Below are 22939 nucleotides of genomic sequence, written 5' to 3'. Positions count from 1 at the left end.
TTTTACTCGTATAGTAATCAAATGATGTCAAAGAATTTTTTTTAATATTATAGTCTCTATAAATTATTTAAATGTTTTATTGAAGATAGATGAACAAAATGTTTAAATTTATGTTTTACTTAAAATCATTTTTATATAATAACAAGCGAATATTCTTCTTTTAACAGAAAATAAATTCGAATACTTGAGACGCCGCGTAAGGTAAAAATAAAATGATTGTATGGGAAATATGATAATATGATATTTTTTTATACCTTTTAGAAAGAAAAAAACATGCAATAGCAATATCGTTAAAGTAGAAAACAACGCAAGATCCAATTCATATAAAAAATATTCGGAATTGCATGGGAACGAATGCAGGTGCAGGAAGCGCAGAGTCCACGCTATCGAGATTGTCGATCACGCGAGTGGGTGGCGCGTGTACGGGGCTTGTATTTGTAGCACAGCATAGCAATAGCACAGTGAGAAGACAAAGCGCACTCGTTTCGTTGGTCATCGTTCACCTGCCGGTGACGGAATTCAAAAACACCCGCCTCTTTCTCCCTCCTCTCTCTCTCTCTCTCTCTCTCTCTCTCTCTCTCTCTCTCTTGCTCTGACCAGAATCTGTTCCATTCATCTTCTCTGGTTTCGATTCCAATTCGCTGGGGTAAGAATTCGATACACCGTTTTCTTAGTCGTGTAGGGGAATTTCGGGGTATCTGATCTCATTATGTTTTGCTTCATTTTCACGTTTTTCGTTGCGTTACTTCACTCCACTTCGCATCGCATTGCCCAACTCCACTTCCCTCGCAATTCCGATGGTTTTCTTACCGCCTCTGTTTCTCTCTCTCACTCTTGTTTTTTCCTTCTTAAATTTGAAGTTTATTGTTGATTTCATTGATTTTGTATATGTTATATCAATTTGCATGCCTATTCGTGCGAGTACGAATTTCTTTCGTCCTTTTTTTATGTGTTGTTTGCTGTGTGAAAGTGTTTGAAAATTTGTCTGTGTTTTTCTTCTTCTTTTTTGTATTGGATTGGCATCATCTTTCTCTGAACTCTAAACTTCATAGAAACAATATAGAAAGAACCTAAAACGTTTAGCGGTTAAATACTCATACTCCATTTGTATTTCATTGAGAGAGAGAATAGATGTTGTTCCGCTTGCTAGGCTGTAACCACTCTTCTTCTCATGTTTGCTTTGTAAATCAAAGGTATTGTAAAAAGAGAATTCTAATCTTTAAAAATAGATGGATTGACGCGTTTGAAGGAAAGATGGTTACGAATACGAGGAAACTATGCTCGGTCTGTTCTTTAGCCTGTGATGGACTTGTGTCAGAGAAAGTTTTATGTTGAAAAATGAAAGATTGGGGATGAGAATTTCACTCTGTATTTGGAGTTTGTTGTCTGTAGTTGGACTGCATGTCTTTCTTGCATTATTTATTGCGTAAATTGAGAGAAAGGTAGCAATGCTATGGTTGCGTAATGATCGCAAGAGGTGGTTCCATATTGGGAGTAGCCTGTGGGCTATTGGTTTATCTTCTGGTATTTAGGCGCCTGAAATCTCTTCGTAGTTTCATTTCTCTAACTGGACAGAAAAAAATTTAGGTGAGGCCGGAGATAACTTGATTATCAGTTTCTCTTGCTACTGCTGATGAAAATAAGAGTGGTTTTGAATTGGGGATGGAGAGATAGAGAGAAAATGGTCGTGCTTTAGAACTATTACAGGAATTAACCTAATCACAGTGGACTATCAACTATTACAGAAATTAACTTAATGTCTTGCTTTTGAACTTTGAGGTTTGTGATCAACTGCAATGATGATTTCATTAGTCTGTTTCTGGTTTTTACTTGCTTTGAGGATTGGGCATGCTTTTTATCTAGTCTGTCTTTGATAATGAGGTTTTATAATCTTCAGAAGTTCTTACTAGTGAGTTGCTTTCTTTATTGAGTAACTTTTTTATATTACAGACTAGAGTGCTTTTTCCTTTCACAGATCTGAAGATTGATGACAAATAGTCTGGTTTGGGTATCAAAAACAAAAATCAAGTTAAGTGGTATTTTGCTGGTGAGCATTATGGGATAAAATGCAGGGTTTAAGATTTTATAAATTCACTGAAAACTGATTTTTTATTCTTTCAATCAACAATGAAGGAAAATAATGGAAGCACATCCTACTTTCTCCATTGAAAGATCAAAGCAACTCAATAGCATGGGGATGTCTGGAGCACTTTCTTCATCTTTGTCAATCCTTCCAATACCCACAGAAGATATGTATCCTAGGCTGCCTGAATCACAATTGGATATTGTAGATCAAGAACTTATGACAAGACCTTATACTCATTCAAGTTATTTGAATTCCAACGGAGTAGTTGGGCATATTTTTTCGTCTTCCTCTGCAAATTCAATTGACCTTCATCACTCATCTCTTTCACCTGATGAAAAAAACTCTACTAACGCTCATTTTATTTCACAATCATCAACCAACATTGCCCAATTTCCATTATCATATTCTTCGAGTACTGCACCACCAACTTCAGCAACACCAACCCATTTTTCCAAAGAAAACAGTGCTTCCTGGCATACAGAGTCCCTGCCAAGTTTTCTGGATTTTCCTGCACATGACTCAATGGACGATAATAGGGTAGAAAGTAGTGATTGCCCTATAATGGCATCCGAGGAGTATTCTAAGCAAAATGATTGGCAGGAGTGGGCTGAGCGGCTAATCAGTGATGATGACACTTTGACTTCTAATTGGGATGACCTTCTCACTGACAACATTCGAGACATTGAGCCAAAGGTGAACTATTTCATAACTCAAATCAATATTAGCTTTCAGAGTAAACTGATACATAATTTATTCAAGGAATATGTTCGGATCTCATTTTGTGGCTTTAGGTGCCATTCCAGGTTGCAAAACCACTTTCACAGTTTCCAGGACATCAATCCCAAGGTCTACAACAACTTCCTGCTTCATATGGAGACAATTGCTCTGGAGCTACCCTCTCCTCCTCAGCAAATTCTACTCCTGCCAAGTCACGAATGCGTTGGACACCAGAACTTCACGAGGCGTTTGTGGAGGCTGTCAACCAACTTGGGGGAAGTGAAAGTACAATAATCTATTTTTCTCTGTTTGGTAACTTTAGCCTTACTTTGCTAAGCTTTGTTCTTATTTTATTTTTTTCCTGTTTTTCTGTCTTCTTTCTGCAGGAGCTACTCCAAAGGGTGTGCTGAAGCTCATGAAAGTTGAAGGATTAACTATATATCATGTGAAAAGCCATTTGCAGGTTTGTGCACTTTGCTTTTAACTCCTTTGGTTTGTTTGGTAGCATGTGTACGTTTACTGAAACATATTTGTCTCGAGATGAAGAAATACAGGACAGCTAGATATAGACCGGAGTCATCTGAAGGTACATAAATTATGTCTCGTATAATATTTACCAGCATGCATTAATTATAAATACCTGTTTTGTTTGAGTATTCTGTGATGCTAATTATTGTAGGAATAAAAGTAGATCATTCTTGATTGTAAACTAGGTTTCTTTAATATGCTTTTCAAACATAAGAAAATGTTTTACTAATTTATTAAATACCAATTAATGCATGGTATCTTGTGCATTCAAGGGTTACATTAATGCAAATCACCTTTAGCGACAAACTATTGAATCGTGTAAAGCACTTAAAATCTTAAACCGATGTTAATGAGTTTAATCCTTTGCCTGTAAGATCGAGTTAGATAATATACGCACTTGGATTCTTTTCCAATACTATGCATATATTAGTTGTGAAGGGCTTACCTTAATATCTTTTGAAAATGTAGACACTTCAGAAAATCTAAACGTATTTGAATATACTAAGAAAATTAAGATTTAAATAACCTTTTGGTCATACCCCCTTTATAAGGCAAAAAAAACCTCACGGATGCTGGTCTCATATATAAGCAAAATGTTAATTATTTTTACCCTATTATAATGAAATTATTCATAGAAAACCCTTCCTTTAATTTAGATTTTATTTCCAGTGACTCTTGTTTACTCTTGATATCAAGTTCCAATGAAAAATAGTTTTGGAAAGAAGTTTATTTTTTATTTGGAATTGTTGCAATTAAATAATTCTAACTAACTTTCTTGAGTAGCATAAATTAGATTTTTGGCTCATATTCAAGATTTGAGAAAGTATGTTTTTTTTCGTTTGATTCTCAGAACTTTTTTTTTTCTGTTTGCATCCTTATTAAAAGAAATGTTTCATTTTAGTCCGTGAAGTTGTGGTCGTTAGTCACGATGGTGCGGCTAACACAAATTGAATAAGTAGTTTAATTCCTAATGACAAAACGAAAGCCTTCTCATTTAGATGGAGCCTATTCAAAAAGTTTATGATTGTACATATACAGTTAAGACACTAAAATTCTAAAAATAAATTAACAGGAACACAGAGCTAACAAAAAAAAAAAAAGAGGAATAAAATGGAAAGGTGCATCTATCATATATACTAAAAACTTGTACAAGTCTAATATTAGACTTTATACATGACAGTAAGGGGGTGAAGCAATTCATAACTAATCTTAGCCTCTTGGATATTTCCCAATTCTCTGTCTCTCCATGAACCACCCTCTGCATCAAGAAACCTATGTTTGCTCAAGAAACTCAAAAATCGCCAACTTTGTCTGACAAATTGACCAAGACCCCACTGATTGTTGTCTTGAAGTTTTGTGTCTTGAGTCAATTCCTTGAAACTAGAGTCATAATCATCTGTGTCGTAAGCTGATCAACAGTTTGCTCGTTGACTACTGTTGGCAGGAGTTGCGGAGAAAAAAGCAGGTTCCATTGAAGAGATGTCATCTCTAGATTTAAAAACGTAAGTATATACTATTTACTTCTTTTTAAATAATATATGTAATGCAGTATTACCATAAATGCTGATACATCAAATTGATAGACAGAAGCTCATTCATTAACATGACTTTTGCTGGTGCAAATGTTACATTCCCAGAAGAAATTGAATTGATTATGTTGCACGTTATTGTATATGGAATCGCTGTTAAGTTTGTTTAGATGGCAGTTACTATTTGTATCTTACCACTTAACCTGAGAGGAATGAATATAAGGATTAAAATAGAAGAGGCTTTGTTACTGTATCTTGGAATAGAAGCTACGACAAGGTCCAAAAAGTATTAGTCTTTGGATCACCAAGTGGCTTAGAATTTTCAGTGACCCCGGATTAAGACCACAATAAGGCCAATATATGGTTCCATGTAAAGTTTTTAGTAATATTTCAGAAACAGTAATTATTATGATGACTTTACTATTGTATTACTGACAGTGGTATTGAGATCACTGAAGCTCTACGACTACAAATGGAGGTTCAGAAGCGGTTGCATGAACAGCTTGAGGTGTGAACTTCATTTCTCTAGAATTTATTTCGAACATATATCAATGAATTGAATGTATTTGTATATGAAGGGTGTTTCAAAGGTTTGTTCAGCTTGAAAGATGTATTTATATAGTTATCCATATTTTGGAAACTATATCGGTCATTGATCATAGGCACAATTAACTAGTCATGAACCGTGGTCAAAACTTTCGTATGGTTACACAAGATCAAGTAAACATGACTCCTATATACTTATGAAACTTTACTTAATATTAAAAAAATATTGAAATATTTACATATAACATATATTAATAAAATAATACTAATAAAATAATAATTCAACATTTCAATTCCATAATTAAAAAATAACAAATTAATAAAGTCAAATTACACACAAATCATGCATTAACATAATATCATAAAAAATTAAAATAAAAAATAATATAAGGATACTAGTGATGTAATTAATATTACATAAAGATATTTTAAATATCACTAATGTTCTTAGAAGGTAGATAAGATCTTGTATTTCATATTGATTAATTAGTGTATTTGAAAGTCTAAAATTCACGGTCACTTCTTGATCTATTGAGTTTCGGTCTCAAGGTCTTGGTTTCGGAGATGAGGAATATGTAAAGATAATTTAACGTTATTTATACTATTTTTTATGAGTCTTTATATGATTGAGTCCTTGAGGATAAGCCATGTCATTTTTAATCTTTTAGTCATGGTGATTAATTTTAGATGTTTAAGGTGTTCACAGCATTACCTAATATTTTTCAACAAAACTAGTACTCATCAATCTTGTTTGGTACTTGTGGACAAGAATGGTACTTCTTGAACTTCCCTAGTGTTTCCTAACAAGATTAGTACTTCTCGATCTTGTTTTGTATTTTTCAAGTATTTCCCAACCTTGATTTGTACTTCTCAGCAAGATGGGTAAATTTTGATTTTGTATAATATTTTTCAGCAAGATGGGTAATACTAGACTAATACTTTTCGACCCTACCTATTACTTCTCAATCTTGCCTTGTCCTTCTCAACTTTTTATAATTAATGACTTTGGCGATACTAATACTTCTTAACTTTATATGCTGCTTCTTGAAAAAACTGACATTCGTATTTTAATAGTTTGGTACATTTGGCCTAAACCTTAAAATAATGTCATACGAAAATAAAATCACAAAATATAAAATCGTGTCTGGAAGCCAGGTTGCAGAGAGCAAATATTCACTAAATGACAAAATCACAATAGAGAAAATAAAATGGGTCTTGCTGAAGTCAGTCGGGAAGACCAGATAACTGTCAGAGTCGCGAAGAGGAAAAATGCGGAGGAGAACAAATGAGAGAGAGGATGAAAATCGGGAGACTATAAAAACAAGTTTGATTCCTAGAATAGAATACAAGAGAAGCCTTGAATATTTGTTTTGAAAAAAAGGACTCAAAAGGCCCCTATGCAATGACGCTATGGAAATAGTCTCCATTAGGTCTGTTAGGAGACTATATCTTATGCGGATCCTTTTATAGACTAGATGGGTGGTCATGTGCAGAAACTGTAATCTACCTTAAGAAAGCTATTTTCATTCCCTAAATTCTCTCTCTAAATGATCGTTGAGATATGATTAAAATATTCTGTTTGGATTATTGAAATCTACAAAAGAGTTATTGAATGGAGTATCTTCATCGTAAGCAGAACATCAACACATACAACATACACAAAAGCTAAGAAAGGGGCACGCCGTCTTACTTGCATATGCTTTTGCCCACAAACACAAAATGTTTTACTAGTAGTTATTTTTTATATAAAATTCCAGGTTATCAATTTTTCACTGGCTCAGCTTGTTCTTTGGGAATTCGGTTGTGGGTTGATTGGAGGACCAAATATCAAAACAATCACTGGTTTTCCAATCCAACTAGGTGCTTTGGTTTGGTATTTTCAAATATGGTTGCAGTTGCCATGATTATAGAAGTTTATGTTTTATGGCACATGGGATTTGCGAGAATAATTTTTTACTTGTAATTTGAAATCGACCAGATGTGAAGTCTGTGTGTTTGTAAGCTAGGTGAAAGGAATTGAAGGGATGTAAATATTCTCCAGAGAAATAATTCAATATTGTTCATTATTTATATTGTTCCCTGTATTCTGATTTCTATTTTATTAATTTATCGTATAATAAATTATAATTCATTTGCTGGTCATGATCAATCTTGTATCTTTGATTTGTTGAAGATACAAATTGTAATTCTAAGACTCAGCACTTTCTCTTTAGTGTTGTGTTATGTCCTTGTCATATCTCTTTCGTAGTTCTAATATTGTTCTTCTCCTCCCCTTCTTTTTTCTGTCAGATTCAAAGAAATCTGCAGCTGCGAATAGAAGAACAAGGAAGGTACCTCCAGATGATGTTTGAGAAGCAATGTAAATCTGAAACTGAAGCGTTGAAGGCATCATCATCTACCATTGAGAGTCAATCTGGAGTATCTCCGAATGCCACGAGAGACTTCCCGGTCAAAAATGTTTTGGAAGCAGCATCACAAGTGGACCATTGTAGGTCAGGACCTGATCAAGCTAACCGAAGTATCACAGTTGAGGAAGGCTCGCAGGAAAAGGGTCGGAATCCTGATTCTCCCAAAACTCAACATGGTATTGCTAGTGATGATAGTGCACAAGCCCCAAAACGTCAAAGAACAGAGTAAGCCATATGAAAACGTGATGAATCGAGCTCGAAGGTTGAGTTTCTTCTGTCCTATTATGAATGAGTGCAATGTACATTTAGCAGATGATGTCACCTCAATGGCTTGGAAGGCTTAGGTCAAGTTTTGTTGTTAGAAATCCTTTTTGTTAGATAGTTTGTAAATGACAGTAATTGTAAGCCATACTTCAGCTTGCGCATACTCTATCCTTGGGATATGTGGAACTCTTCATGCGCCTTCGATTACCGTTCCTGACAAGAATAAAAAGCAAATAATGAGTCAAAGTTAACGAGCTTGTAGCTCAACTTGATGATGCGCAAACACCTTTTTCCTCTCTTTTCTGCATCTCTAATGTGAAATTATAAAAGTACTTAGGTTTAATATCTATTTTGGTCCCTCTTTTTGTAGGATCATATTCAAAGTGGTCCTCCTTTTTTTTAAAAGTTCACTAACATTCTACTTCTCACAAAAACGATGCACGTTAGTCCTTTTTGGTTACGGTGTTAAAAAGACTAACAGCACAACTGCCCAGCTGGCACAAAACTGATGAGTTGTACAATTTTGGTTGAGGTGACACTGTGAATTGCTGATTCATCATGAAAGCAAAGGGATTCATGGTTGTTTTTCCCAAATTAAAAAGCAAAGTTAGGGTTGTTGGTGATTTGTGCTACATTTGTTCTCAAATCTAAAAGCAAAGGTTAGGGTTGTTGGAAATTCGTGCTACTGTTGTTCTAAAGGATTTATGAAGGTGGACTAGTGATTGTCTGAGACCTTGACCTTTATTCCTATTGTGAGTCTTGCTTGCTGCCATTCCAAATCAAGTGTCATGTGGGATATGTCCCTTCTGGCCAAAGAGTTGTGGGTTTAAGCAAGCTCTCTCGTGTGGCTGATGTATTTGCCAAACGACTGCAGGAGCCTCAACGTCTAGCAGATGAGGTTTGTTCCGCATTGTATCAGGGAATAAAGCCAGCAGGTGTTGCTCTTGTACTTCAGTATACACATATCCACTTTTCTGACATAAAATCAATCTTTCTTGAATCGAGTCACCAAGCATGGTTGAAGACCCTTGTTTTGTCAGGTTCTTTATGACAGAAAGGCAGATGTGTGGTCTGATTTGAGAACAATCCCCGCTCTTCGACGAACCACAAATTTGATTTCACCAATAATCAAAATCTGCACTCTTAGAAAGCTGATTGTTGAACCCTAAATCGCCCCGAAATCGCGAGTTGATTTTACCCCAATCGCTTTAGTTAATCCTAAAATTATTTTTAACACTATCTTTTAAATTAATTTAAATCATTTTAAATTATTTTAAATCATTTTAAATTATTTTATTTTAACACATAATGAAGTCACAGTGCCACCTCAACCAAAACTGTACAACTCATCAGTTTTGTGCCAGTTGGACAGCTGTGCCGTTAGTCTTTTTAACGCCGTAACCAAAAAGGACTAACATGCATCGTTTTTGCGAGAAGTATGATGTTAATGAACTTTTGAAAAAAAGGAGGACCACTTTGAACAGACCCTACGAAAAGAGGGACCAAAATAGGTATTAAACCAAGTACTTACTAATTTAATTTTTATTTGTACAAACACCTTTTAGTTCCTTCTAATTTTTAATCTTTTTGTTAGTCATAGACTAAAATTAATATAGAGTAATAAATTTTGATTAATTATGTTTTTACTTTCTAATCCTTTAAACAAAATTATATTTCATTTTTATTATAAATTTTGTACCAATTTCATCTTCCAACCTTACGAACGAATATATGACATTCTTAACCCCTAATGACAATCAACAATTTATCATTAGTCCCAAATGTCATTTCCACTAAACCAAACTAACAATAATGTTAAACCCTAAATCATTAAAATCTCCTCTTAAAAAATAAATCATATTTCGATATTATTAAGACAAAATAATATTATAATTGTTCATATTAAAATAACTTATTTATAGGAATAGTCTTGCATTATTATAAAAAGAGATTAGCATAATTATAGAGATAAAATAACATGATTATAGATACTCTCTCTTGTATATATTTTTTATATTTTCATTCAAAATACACAAGACATAATTCCTTTTATTTGTCATTTTTTTTTACTTTATCCAAGTAGGAAGGATCCTATGCTCAATCATTCATTTTATTTGTCACCATTTAGGAATACATTTTTAACGTCCATTTGATATAATCTAATTTTGTTGAACATTGTGAATGATAGAAGAATGCGAATGACTTTTAACCTTGCTACTAGAACATAGGTTTTTGTGTAGTCAATTTCTTCTTGCTGAGAATAGCCTTTCGCAACAATTCTTGCTTTGTTCTTGATGACTTTTCCATTTTCATCGAGTTTGTTGTGATAGGCCCATTTAACTTTGACTATATACTTTCCTTGGGGTAACTCTACGAGTTCCCATACCTCATTCTTCTTCAATTGATCCAGCTCTTCTTTTATGGCTTTAAAACAAGAGTTATATTCCAGAGCCTGATTAACGTTTAGTGACACTATTTGAGAGATGAGAGTTGTGGTAGGATGCTTATGATATACTCTTGTTCTTACACGCTCATCTAGACTTCTTGTGATCTTTTTTGAAGGGTGATCCTTAGTGATTAGACAATGTAGGCTGTTTGGTTCCCTTCTTTCTTCAGAAGTATCGTTGGGTGGCTCTTCCTATACTCTCTTCTTTATCTTTATGTGCGTCTGATGTACTTGCCTCCTTCGATAAATTATCGTCTATCTATAATTTGGAGAAAGAGTCGTCTAGCTTTGACTTGTTTAGGTCAGGCTCATGATTAAATTTTACATGAATGACTTCCTCAACTTTCAATGTTCTAAAGTTGTAAGCCCTAAACGCTCTTAACGTTTTTGAGTAACCAAGCATGATTCCTTCATCGCTTCTAGAGTCAAACTTTCATATATTATCTTTATTATTTAATATAAAGCATTGAAAACTAAAATGGTGAAAATATGAGATATTAGGCCTTTTGTCCTTCCATAATTCATAAGGTGTTTTTTGAACAATGTTTGTATATTTTAGCACGTTTACCAAAAATATCATTTTATATATCATGGTGAGAGCTCGTCTAGTTTTGTTCAGCAAAGTATTGCATGAGTTTGTTTAACAAGACTCTCATGTTGGTAGAATTAATCAACGTACATCAAAGCGTATGATGTTCCAACTAGGGAATCTCTCCCAATCGGGTTACACCTTTCAACATGTGAGCATTGGGAACTAAACGACCATATCCAAACCCCTTCGCAAATTATTTAATGCTCGGGCTTGGGGGGTCTGTGTACCGTATGCCCGCACAATTGAGCTTCAACATGAGTTCCTCCATATTGAGTTGTACTATATGATCATATAGCCAAGCTTGTTAGGGCGAGTTCCTATAGGCAAAGCTCCCCTAGGTCTGTTCGAAGACTGATCACTCTTGTGAAGAGCTCATTTGGTTGCCCACTTTGGACTGACCGACATGGCCGAGCAACTACAACATGACCAACTGGTCACAACATGATTATATTAATAATGGTAATGACAAATTAATCTCTTGATACAAATTAATGTATGATTGAGTTGTGATTAGGTCAACAAAAAGGTAAAGACCCATCACAATTACTATATATAAATGTTTCAAGTATGACTTTAAGATAACATGCACATAACATTACTAACTGAATGATCATATAATATTTTAGCATCAGAGAACCTTCTATAGTACTATTCGTGCAAACTTTGGACGATGCCAGAAACTGAACTGCTGACAACCTAGAACTTGTCCAATCTATAACACAACTCGTCCAATCTATTATAACTACAAGCCCAACCAAGGATCCCAAACACTTATTATAAACCTTTATTATTTATTATTTTAATTATTATTCTAAATAAATGTCACATAACTTTTATTAATTTTTATATATAATAAAATATATTCTTATAAATATTCAATAATATTTTAAAAAAATATATATGTACGTTGTATGAGTGAAAATACAAATTATATATGTTTTGAAAAATATCTTCTTGAAATTTTATTTTAAAAAATTATTTATAGAATATATTTGATGTGGAGTGTTCTGGATAACTTTGTTTTGTAAAATATTATATGTATTTCAGAATCCTATTTTAAAAATCTTATCTTAAGATGCATTTTATAGGTTTTGAAAATTTTGTTTTAAAAAATTTTGGTATTTTGGATGGTATTTAATATCTATTTTAGTCTTTATTTTTATTGATTCTTGACTCTTTTTTATTGTTCAAAATTATTCTAATTTTTGTTTAATTTAATTATTTTTTATAACAACATTTAAATCGTCAAGTGTTCACGTAACTGATTATCTTGAAAAATAACTGACAAAAAAAAGTACAAGAAAAAGTCTTGCCTTCGTTTTACTCACAGGTTAAGTGGTAGAATAAAACACAACAGAATCACCAAGCGTGCTTCGCAGCTAGTGACCTCACTGGCTCCATTTTTCGTTCAATTTTCTCACACTCTCCATCCAGAGTCTGCATATAAACTAATTTCTTTATTTATACATTGCAAACCTTCTTTCATCTCCTTTAGTCATAACAGGGCTATGGCTTGCACGTCCACTCTCTCCCTTTACTCTCAGTCGCAGGTAACCATTTCCCTCACGCACGGCTAACTATAACAGCTCCTTTTTTTTTTCCTTCGTAGTTGAAACCCTAAAGTTTTTGCAGGTTCGCCTCCGCAACCAGCGCCTGCAATCGCTAGCCTTAACCTCCGCCGGCTTCGCTCAATTTATGTCATTTCCCACTCTAAACTGCCGCAGAACGCATTCTCCTAGAGTGCGATTCGGAAGCGTGGTTATGGAAAGAACTCACCCGCGCGCCACCGGTTCTCGCAGAGTCTATAGGCAGTCTCAGGCCAGTGCGCCGCTGTCCAGTGCTCCGTTGAAACAGATTACCAACGTTGTTGGCCCCTTCGCCGTGTTGGTCGCTGTCACTTTTGGTATCAGTGTTTAATTTTCCTTGTTTTTTTTGCTATTTTATTGTGTACTCTTTAGTTGTTCACATAGTTGCCTGCATTCTAATCTATGATGCTGCGTGTCAATATCGATTTCGAGTAGGCGTATTCCGATTAACTTGCACTATGTTGCTAGACCAACACGTGGTACACTCTCTTTTAACGGGCTACACTATGTTTCTTCTTTCATTAGTACTTGTGAAAAAATTATCAAAACAGGATCAGTACTCTTTGGAACTTTGATATTTGAAGTTCAAAACCAACTGTTGATGCCACTAATCATAATTAAGAGAAAGGATTATCTTTCAAGAACTCATTCAACATTAGAATGCATCAAATGAACACTTATTCATCTGATATTCATCTGTTAAGCTAAGTAATTTTATTTTTTAAACTTAGAGGCAAGGGTAGCATAATTTAGACATTTTTTCTAGGTAAGGAAATTTATTTTCATATTAGATATAAGTACATAGTTATCACAGTGGATATTGTCGAAGTTTGTGAAGCCTCTGAATATTTGTAAGCGTTTTTTTAATAAGAATATTAAAAAAACATAATCATAGTATCTAAACAAAATATTATCCCATCAAATATTAAATATCCAACATTCCTATGCCATAATGGTCAATTATCACAATTCACAAGTGATATTCAGATGAAAAATAACGGATGGGAATGTAATCATGTTCTCCTAGGGGGCTGTTTGAGGAGAGACTACATTTGTTCTCTCATTGCGGTTTCTGATTCAGACATTACAAGCAGCTACAGCCTTGCATGTTCTGTTGCATCCTGGCTTGGTGCTTGTATCTCAGGTCATGAGGGGCTTGTTGTAAAAGATGCACATGACATACGTGTGATGAAGCTGATTGGGAAAGCTCAGAAGGGAAGAAATAAAATAACCAAGGAACCCGAAAAAGACAGCACTATTTTGGGGATTTTGAGTTGGGAAGTCCCATATTGTCTGTCCCAATTCTTCTAGTGTTCTTATATAATATATATTGTTGCACGACTTTGCATAATGCCAATTAATTTTAAGATGAAAGTTGACATTTTGGGGGCCCATATCTCTTCCCATCGCCTTGGATTTGCTAACATGACAGCAGATTCATGATTTTGACTGAAGCATAGCTGACTTTAATCCAGTCTGAGATTGCAAGCTATTTGACTCATTCTTCTCCATGCAATCATTGAATTTGTTTGTGTCAACTCATGGGCTAAACTGGAATTATAGAAGACTCAAGTTCTAATAATATATTTTATTCACTTGTATTGGAAAGTCCTTTGCAAAGTTGTATAGTGAGCATTGGTGTTTGAGAAGCCCTATCAATATTTCATACAATATATTTTTATTTATTACTTTTCATGTAACCCATTTCCCCTTCCCCTGAATCAAGTAAAAAAAAAATTCATGTGTACCTCTCCTACCGAGCATCTAATTCAATTAAATATCTGACTGTAGACGGATATACATTTTGAAATTTTTGAAATATCCTTGCTTCTCAATTAATCAGTGTTTTTGTGCTATTAGTATTGTTCTGTTCTTTTTCTTTGTTATTGTTGCTCTTATGTTAGTTGTTAGATTTCATAATAGTGGTTGTACTAATTTGTTTTCAGCTTACAGTTATATGGAAATTAGTGGAGAAGCTTCTTGTTCCAGCTCCGAAACAATTGAAATCTCGGACTGTGGAAACACAAGGACTGAAATGGTCTTTTGCTGCCGGGACAAATTTGTTATCCCAGCTTGGGGCAAAGATCGAGAGACAATCTAAACAGAAGCTCAATGAGTTTGCTCGAGAACTGAGGTCATTTCCTAGTATTGATATGTCAGGTATGCTGGTTGGATTGAAAATTTTATAAATGAGAAAGATATTTATGGTTATCTGGAACACTTTTGATTCAATGATGAAGATTCTTGATAGTTTTTCAAAATAACTTCATTATTTGGTCATTTGTAGACTGGATCTGATTCATTTGTTTTCATGAATACCAAAGTTTTTATTGGCTAATCTAATTGATATTGGACTTTCCTCGCCCTATAAGACTGTCACATCTTCCAATTGAAGGTTTGTGCCTCCTTGTTTTTGTTTTTTTTTTCTTTTCAACTTAATTTTTAGGAATTAATTTGTAAAATAATTATTTTTGGTCATTCAGGAAATACAAAATGATTTAATTTTCAATCCTTTTGATTTGTAACAATCTGGAAATATACTCATTTTGGGACTGGATTTATTTCATTTTAGTTTAAATTGTTTTATTGACAATTTTGCTGATTTTAGTTTGCCCACTTTACCACAATCTTTATATTACTTATCCTGTTCTGTATTACCTTGTTAACAAGTAAATTACTAAACTTTTTCTGGGTAACCTGTTATAAATTAAATTACCTAACTAAATTAATTTCTTTTATTGCTAATGTGTTTTTTGTAAAACGATTTAAACCATAATTTAATATTAGGATAAATAAATATATGATTTGATTTCTAAGTCCAATTATTTCATTTCAAAACTTAGCAAATCATATTTTAGTCACTCATAACACACTAGATATTTCTTGCTTCATTGCAGTTGACTCGATTGATTGACTATTTTAAAATGTGGGTACCATAGAAATGAATGGATAAATGTAAGCAAAAGGAATTGATTTATCGTACTTAAAATTTTGCAGGGCGCAACTTTGGTGATGAAGGATTATTCTTCCTTGCTGAGAGCTTGGCATTTAACCAGGTAACAACTATCCTTCATTTATCATTGCTTTCTTATTTTCTTCTATATTTATTGCTTATAGATAAGCTGCCTGTTTTGATACTGTTATTAGAAGATTTAGTGTGATGTTTCCGACTGTTAAGTCATATTGCAGAATTATTTGAGTATTCATTGCTTCATTTACGTAAATAAAGAAATCCATTGAACAGCTTAATCAATTTTAACGTCTTTGAAACCCAAACATAAGTGTCAATATAACTATCATATGTCACATGTAATGCCTTGCTTCAAAAAGGCACATTTATGTAATGGCATGAAGGAAAACCCCATAATTCATTTTATTGTGATCCTTTTAACACATTGAATTATTAAGTATATTTCTCCCCAAGTATATGGCTTAAGTCAAAATGTCATCATGGCTTAGTCAATGTAATTAAGGTTGGAATATTTCAAATTAGCTGTGTGGAACTTGGGTTTTGGTTCATAATCTCAATCTGTGATCTTCCAGCCAAATCCTGTTTGTAGTTCATAAAAAAAGTAGTGTAATGAAAGATGCTCTTTGGTGCTCTCTCTTTGAGCACATGCTAAATATATTTTGTTATGAAGACTGCAGAGGAAGTGAGTTTTGCTGCAAATGGAATAACTGCAGCTGGGTTGAGGGCTTTTGATGGCGTTCTTCAATCAAACATCACATTGAAGACTCTTGATCTTTCAGGAAACCTAGTTGGAGATGAAGGTGCCAAGGTCAGTCCCAAGTGTTTCTCTGAATTCAGGATTTGGGTTCATTACTGTTACGGTTCTTTTATTTTATATAATTATTTGAAAGGTCCTTAAAACATATGTTAGGGTGTTTTTTTTATAAAAGTTGTGTGCGTTCATATACTTATGTCAGTAACACAATTTTAAATTGTTAGATGAAATGTTGTGAATGTTTTTGTTTCTAAAATTTCCTCAGACAAGAGCCATTTGGGCTTTTAAATGTGACTGCAATAGACAACACGCCTTATGTTGAAGTTCAATGTTTATTTAGAAATTTGGGTGACATGTATTGACCACTTGGTCACTGAGGCTTGATACCATGGTCATGATAGATTATAATAATTTAGATAAAGACTCATGTATTTATTTTTATCCGGGGCCTTTTTTTTCCTTTAATTCATAATCTTCATATTGTTATTGTTAATGTTATTTTTTTTATTATTAATAATAAAAAATTCTCAAATTCTCGCTACATCTTACATGCTTCTGTAAGATTGAGAAATTATGAAAATCTTGCTCTTTGTTTTGATCAAGTGTGGTCTTATTTCTAATGAAAAATTTGTAATAAATTATTCAATTTACAGTCTTATTTCTATGTTCAAATAATTTGAAAGGAGGCAGACATGTAGGGGTAGCAGGCTAACTGCTAGACGATGCCTTTTGCTTATACGATTCTAGACTACTTTTTCTTTATACAAGTCATTAAAATTGTTGGCATGATTTCATGAAGGCTTTTGTTATTGACTGGTCAATGGTTGTTTATATTACATGTTCTTCTTGATTATTCTTGTTATTGCCTCCAATCATTTCGTAATCATCACTGTTGCACAATAAATTGAGTTTGATGCGTATAAATAGCATCTTTGTATTTTCTATTTTTCTTGTATTGATGAGGCTGTTTTCAATCAATTATAATATTGAATATTATACGAAAAAGAACAAGTCAAATGTTTTATTGGAGCTTGGTTCACTGGTTTAGGCTACTATATAGCTCCTTTGGAATAAATTGAATCTGTTGAGTGTCGTTCTTGTGGCTAGTGACATATCCATTCAAGTGCAGATGAGGATTACAATGGATTATTATAAAATTGACATACATACATAGCCGTATTTGTTCACTAAATTGCTATGGCACAAAGATCCTCTCTGATACTGTATTTACTGGAATATATTCATTTCTCTTTTGCCATAAAGAACCAGGGATAAGAAGCTTATGGCTTAGCTAACCATGATGGTTATTAGAACTGTTTTTGAGATATGTTTATAGCCCATCTCTATCCTCTCTCAAACAGATAAAAGATTATAACTTTTTTGACAGTTAGTGCTGATCATTGACTCATTGTCATACATTTATGTATAATTATTGTATTTAACTATTGATTGCCAATATCCTTGTTCAATCTTCACAGTGCTTATGTGACATACTGGTGAATAACTCTAGCATTGAGAAGCTCCAGCTAAACAGTGCTGACTTGGGTGATGAGGTTAGCTTGGTGATTCGTTTGTCAGAGAATGGCTACCAAATGAAACTAAGAAATGCTAACTTTGTTATGCAGGGTGCAAAAGCTATTGCTGAAATGTTGAAGAAAAATTCAAGTTTGCGGGTTCTTGAACTGAACAATAACATGATTGAATATTCTGTATGGAATTTACCCAAGCTTATTCTAAGAGCGTAGATGTGAATGTCCAAATATTATATTTTAATATGTTTCTCGGAAATGGAGGCAGGGATTTTCAAGTCTGGCTGGAGCACTTCTTGAGAATAACAGTATACGAAATATACATCTCAAGTGAGTAAGATTGTCACATCAAGTATTCTCCCCAAAATTTTGAGGAAGTAGCAGTTTAATTTATTATCTTCATGCTTTTTGATTGCTTTGACTAAATCTTTAAGCTCATTACTTTTTTCTTTTCCTCTTTTGTGAATCCTTCCAACATTATCACTATTCAAGTGGCAATTATGGTGGTGCTTTGGGGGCTAATGCATTGGCTAAAGCACTTGAGAGCAACAAGTCATTAAGGGTACTATTCTTGTTTTCTTTAGTTAGTCTGTTATTATTCTTTATTTTATATTTTAGGTTTAGCTCATATTTTTCTATTATATATAGAGTACTGTATCTCTATGTGTATATTCAACACAAGGAAGATTAATCTCATACATAGTTTTTCACTGTATTCAAGAGTTACTGTGTCAATTACAATATCATGTTTATTTGGGCTTAGTCCATATTTTCCATAATGATTTCTCATTATAAATGCATTATCCCATGTGTATTTTCTGCACAAGGGGAATTAGTCCTATACCTAGTTTTTTACTATTTTCACACAATGAAATGCCCAACATTACATTCACTCCTTTATGTTCCTGGCATAGCTTTCAGAATTCCCACTTTGGCCACTAGATCTTGTTATCTTATTCAGTACCAAAACATGTGCTGTATAGAAAACAATGTTTTCATGAATTTCCATACAGAACAGCTGAAATTCGAAAATGTATCTTAGAAAAATTGAGAGCTAATCCTTCAACATGTATGATCTTGTCACAATTACAAAATGTTGCTGCATCCACTAGAAAAATATTTGGCTGCAGCATTAAACAAGAACAATTTACCCTCAAACTTTAATATATGGACAGGAACTTCATTTGCATGGAAATTCTATTGGAGATGAAGGAATCCGTTCTTTGATGTCGGGATTATCTTCACATAAAGGTTAACTTGTACTAATTTCTGATATTGACTGTTATTTATGCTTCCACAGTTCCACTTCAGTATTAAACAATTAACTGACAAGCAGTATTTATTCTGAAGGGAAACTTACACTTCTAGACATTGGCAACAACTCATTAACAGCTAAAGGTGCATTCCATATGGCTGAGTATGTTAAGAAGAGCAGAAGCCTGTTATGGTTGAACCTTTACATGAATGACATTGGTGATGAGGTATTCTGTCCCCTATTTCACATTATAAATCTTGTTGATATTGTGTCAGTGTGAGGTCATATGATAATTGCGATTCTTAAGATGTTTAAGGATTATTTTTCCCCGTAACTTATCAGTAGAAATTGCATTCTATTCTGTCAAAATATCACGAATATGATGCATAAATATCAAGTATACATAATATGAATAGTAAATTGATGTGTATAACTCAGAAATAACCATGCGTCACCCTGGATGTCCAAATTGCCATACCTCAGAAAACTTATGTTTAGGTTTTCCCTTATTATTATTCAGTAACAACTACTACAACAAAATAAATAGTCCTGCAAAGACAGATTTTTGAGAGGACAAGGAGCTCTGATTATATTCATTAACTAGTTGTGTATAATTGTTAGGGAGCCGGAAAAATTGCAGCTGCTTTAAAGGAAAATCGTTCAATAACAACATTGGATCTGGTAAGGAGAGATCCTATTTTTGTTTCCTTTATGTTTTCACTTTGTACATGTCTTGTTACTCCCCCTGCTCTGGTCATTAAAAAAAAAAAAGAATATCGAGGCTGTAATGTAATACTATTGCTTGGGACATGACTTGTCTGAGTTTAATATTGCAGGGTGGAAATAACATTCACGCTGATGGTGTTAATGCCGTTGCTCAAGTTTTAAAAGATAATTTAGTTATTACCACTGTAAGCGCCTCAACGGTTATTTAATTTCTCGTCTTTGTTCTGCTTGTCTTTCTATACTCTAATACAGATTTTGTCTCATTCTTAGTTGGAACTTAGTTATAATCCCATTGGACCAGATGGAGCCAAGGCCTTGGCTGAAGTTCTCAAGTTTCATGGGAACTTAAAAACGCTTAAGCTTGGTTGGTGCCAGGTAACCTTTTCATCATGCACTACTTGTAAATTGTTTGTTATAACTTTTATTTGTGACATAGAATAACATTACAGATAGGAGCAAAAGGAGCAGAGTTCATTGCAGATGCTTTAAAATACAATACCACAATATCAATTTTGGACTTGCGAGCGAACGGACTACGAGATGAAGTTTGTTTTCAGTACCTTGAGTCATTTTTCCTTTTAATCTTTTTTTTCCAGTCCTTTGTCAGTCAGTCTGAGTACGTTATTGTTTTATGAATCAACTACTGCAGGGTGCACAGTGCCTGGCTCGCAGCTTGAAAGTGGTTAATGAAGCTCTAACCTCTCTAGATTTAGGATTCAATGAAATAAGGGTATGAATGTATATTTTTAGTTCCTGAGGAAATTATATTGTCTCTAATATTGTCTGATTCACAGGATGACGGAGCTTTTGCTATTGCTCAAGCACTCAAGTCTAATGATGATGTAGCTGTTACATCCCTTAACATTGCAAGCAACTTCCTCACAAAATTTGGGCAGGTGATGTATATTGTGCTATTGCTATTGTTTTTGCTCAGTTTAATCGTCCATTTTATTTTATTTTCATGGGTTTGAATATACTTCAACTGCAGGGTGCCTTGGCTGATGCAAGAGACCATGTCTTGGAGATGACAGAAAAGGAAATCAACATCTTCCTCTAAAAGACATTATATTCTGCAATAAATATTTCTTTTATAAACTAGAGCTATTTTTTATTTATTTTGCATATATGCTGTCGGCAAATACTGGTGAGAACTCATCATATGAAAATTTTGAATTCTAACCAATTTATTGAGGGAAAGTATAGAAGTTTGTTTGCACTGTAGCCTTATATTGTTGATCTCGAAACCGTTACAGCGGTTGGATGATTTAGTTGACAACAATAGTGATAGCTTGTCGGCATAGGTATCATGTGCAGTTGGAATTTACCTTTGCCAGCAGTAGATTTTTCCTCCGAATCATAGTTGCCAAATTACGTAGAGTTATCAAATGGAAGTTTTAAGATGATTTTTGAATTATTAATTTATTATGTTGCTAATTTTGTTGCATACACTCGAGTCTTTTGTTTCCATCTTTTATGAACCTTGTGTACTTTGATATATATAGGTTACTTTGGTAATGGGTCCATGCTCTACTTGCATTATAAAATTGGTGCGATGAGTTGAAGACGCAAAAATAAGAAAAAAAAGAAAGAATTGCGTCTTCTATCTCCGAAGAAAATTGCAGTCTGGTTAGAGAATTGGACAGCTAAAGTGTAATGAATGATGGATTGGATATTTTGTTTAACTTGTTTAACTCACTAAACTATATAAAATTATTAATCATAGTTTCATACTCGAGCAATTTCAACATTGTTGACCTTAAAATGTGATATAATTAGATTTTGTTAAAGTTTAATGATCTGATAAATTTGTTTGTATTCAATTATGTTTTCATTATACAAATTTGCTCGATTTTAGTGTTTGAAATATTTTTTATAGTCTATCTATTTATGTTTAGTTTTTACTGTGCCAATAACATAATGTAGTTGTTAATTTTAATTTTTAATTCAGATTAATTCATTTATTTTTTTCCTTCACCAGCGAATTGATTGACAAATTGAAGATCGTAGAGGGGATGGACATGTTGATTGATAAACTAGAGACGGAAAGATAAAAATTAATGTCAATTTCAATTCATTAAGAGTACAACAAAAATACACGTACTTAAGTAAAAATAAGAAATATTTTTTACAATAAACAGAAAATTTAATAATAAATCAATTAAAAATACCAAACAAATGCTTAAAACTTAAATAAAATTTGAAATTATTTATTTGAATTTTTTTAACAATGATAATATTTACAATTATTAACAGTATTATATAACATGCATTTAATAATAATTATTTTTTTAATATAATTTAAGGTTTAAAGTATAACTTTAATTTCTTTGTGAACCATATATAAATTTAGAAGAAGAAAAAAATTAAGACCATTCATTAAATTAATATTTAGTGAAACTTAATTGTTTCAATTTAAAAAGTTCCAGAGAGTGATTATGAGAAGAGAAAAAATTCTAAATAGTTTAAGGACTTGTAAGTGATCTGATTGATTGAAAATTTTAAAGAGAATTCAAACACTTAACGCTTAACTTGGTGAGGTTAAACTGTAGCTAGATGAGTTTATCTAGTGGAAATCATAAGTAGGTGAAATTCAACTAGACAGTGTATAAAAAAAAATATCTGGAGTGTTTAGGGATACCAGGAGTGGTGAAGAATACTCCCCAACCAGAAGTGGATGAAACTCGAGTAACAGAGTTATTTGCTAAACGTAGCTCGGTGGAGTGAACCAATATAAAAATAGTGTGTTTATTACTTCAATCTTGCTAAACGTTTTTCTTACAATTCCTAGAGTTGCTAATTATCTTAATCGGATATAAAAGTTTTTGTCACCAAACACTATTTCTATCAAAGAGCTATCTTTATCAAAACACTGCAACAGATTTGATTAGACGATTGAAAAATATTTATTTGAGAAACTGTAGTTTGAACATAACTTTCAAGTCAAGCATTTAACTACTTATATAAATCTTTTAACCCTTAACAAGGTTGTTAAACTATCTCTT

General features: G+C 33.3%; 2 protein-coding genes across 5 annotated transcripts; both read left to right on the top strand.

Moving 5' to 3' along the window:
- Nucleotides 1-335: 335 nt before the first annotated feature.
- On the top strand, nt 336-8324 carry LOC108326311 (protein PHOSPHATE STARVATION RESPONSE 1). 4 transcript variants are annotated; one of them, XM_017559733.2, is made up of 9 exons: nt 336-646; nt 1976-2028; nt 2134-2779; nt 2878-3088; nt 3190-3266; nt 3350-3389; nt 4776-4833; nt 5299-5368; nt 7696-8324. In XM_017559733.2, exons 2-9 carry the CDS (start codon nt 1988-1990, stop codon nt 8041-8043), a joined length of 1491 nt encoding a protein of 496 aa, XP_017415222.1. In that variant the 5' UTR covers nt 336-646; nt 1976-1987; the 3' UTR covers nt 8044-8324. The 4 variants fall into 4 exon arrangements, with proteins under 4 accessions (XP_017415222.1, XP_017415226.1, XP_017415224.1 ...); XM_017559737.2 differs by having other exon boundaries at nt 1976-2047; XM_017559735.2 differs by having other exon boundaries at nt 1951-2028.
- Nucleotides 8325-12486: 4162 nt separating this feature from the next.
- On the top strand, nt 12487-21158 carry LOC108324193 (uncharacterized). Its single transcript, XM_017557054.2, has 18 exons — nt 12487-12666; nt 12749-13019; nt 14656-14862; nt 15700-15758; nt 16344-16481; nt 17906-17980; nt 18053-18136; nt 18225-18286; nt 18449-18518; nt 19132-19207; nt 19307-19437; nt 19833-19892; nt 20048-20122; nt 20208-20312; nt 20387-20482; nt 20587-20667; nt 20732-20833; nt 20926-21158. Exons 1-18 carry the CDS (start codon nt 12625-12627, stop codon nt 20992-20994), a joined length of 1803 nt encoding a protein of 600 aa, XP_017412543.1. The 5' UTR covers nt 12487-12624; the 3' UTR covers nt 20995-21158.
- Nucleotides 21159-22939: the final 1781 nt, after the last annotated feature.

The sequence above is a fragment of the Vigna angularis genome, chromosome 3 (assembly GCF_016808095.1).
Source record: "Vigna angularis cultivar LongXiaoDou No.4 chromosome 3, ASM1680809v1, whole genome shotgun sequence".
Lineage (NCBI taxonomy): Eukaryota > Viridiplantae > Streptophyta > Magnoliopsida > Fabales > Fabaceae > Vigna > Vigna angularis.
The sequence above is the reverse complement of the archived record's forward strand: the minus strand, read 5'-3'. Positions and strand labels throughout refer to the sequence as shown.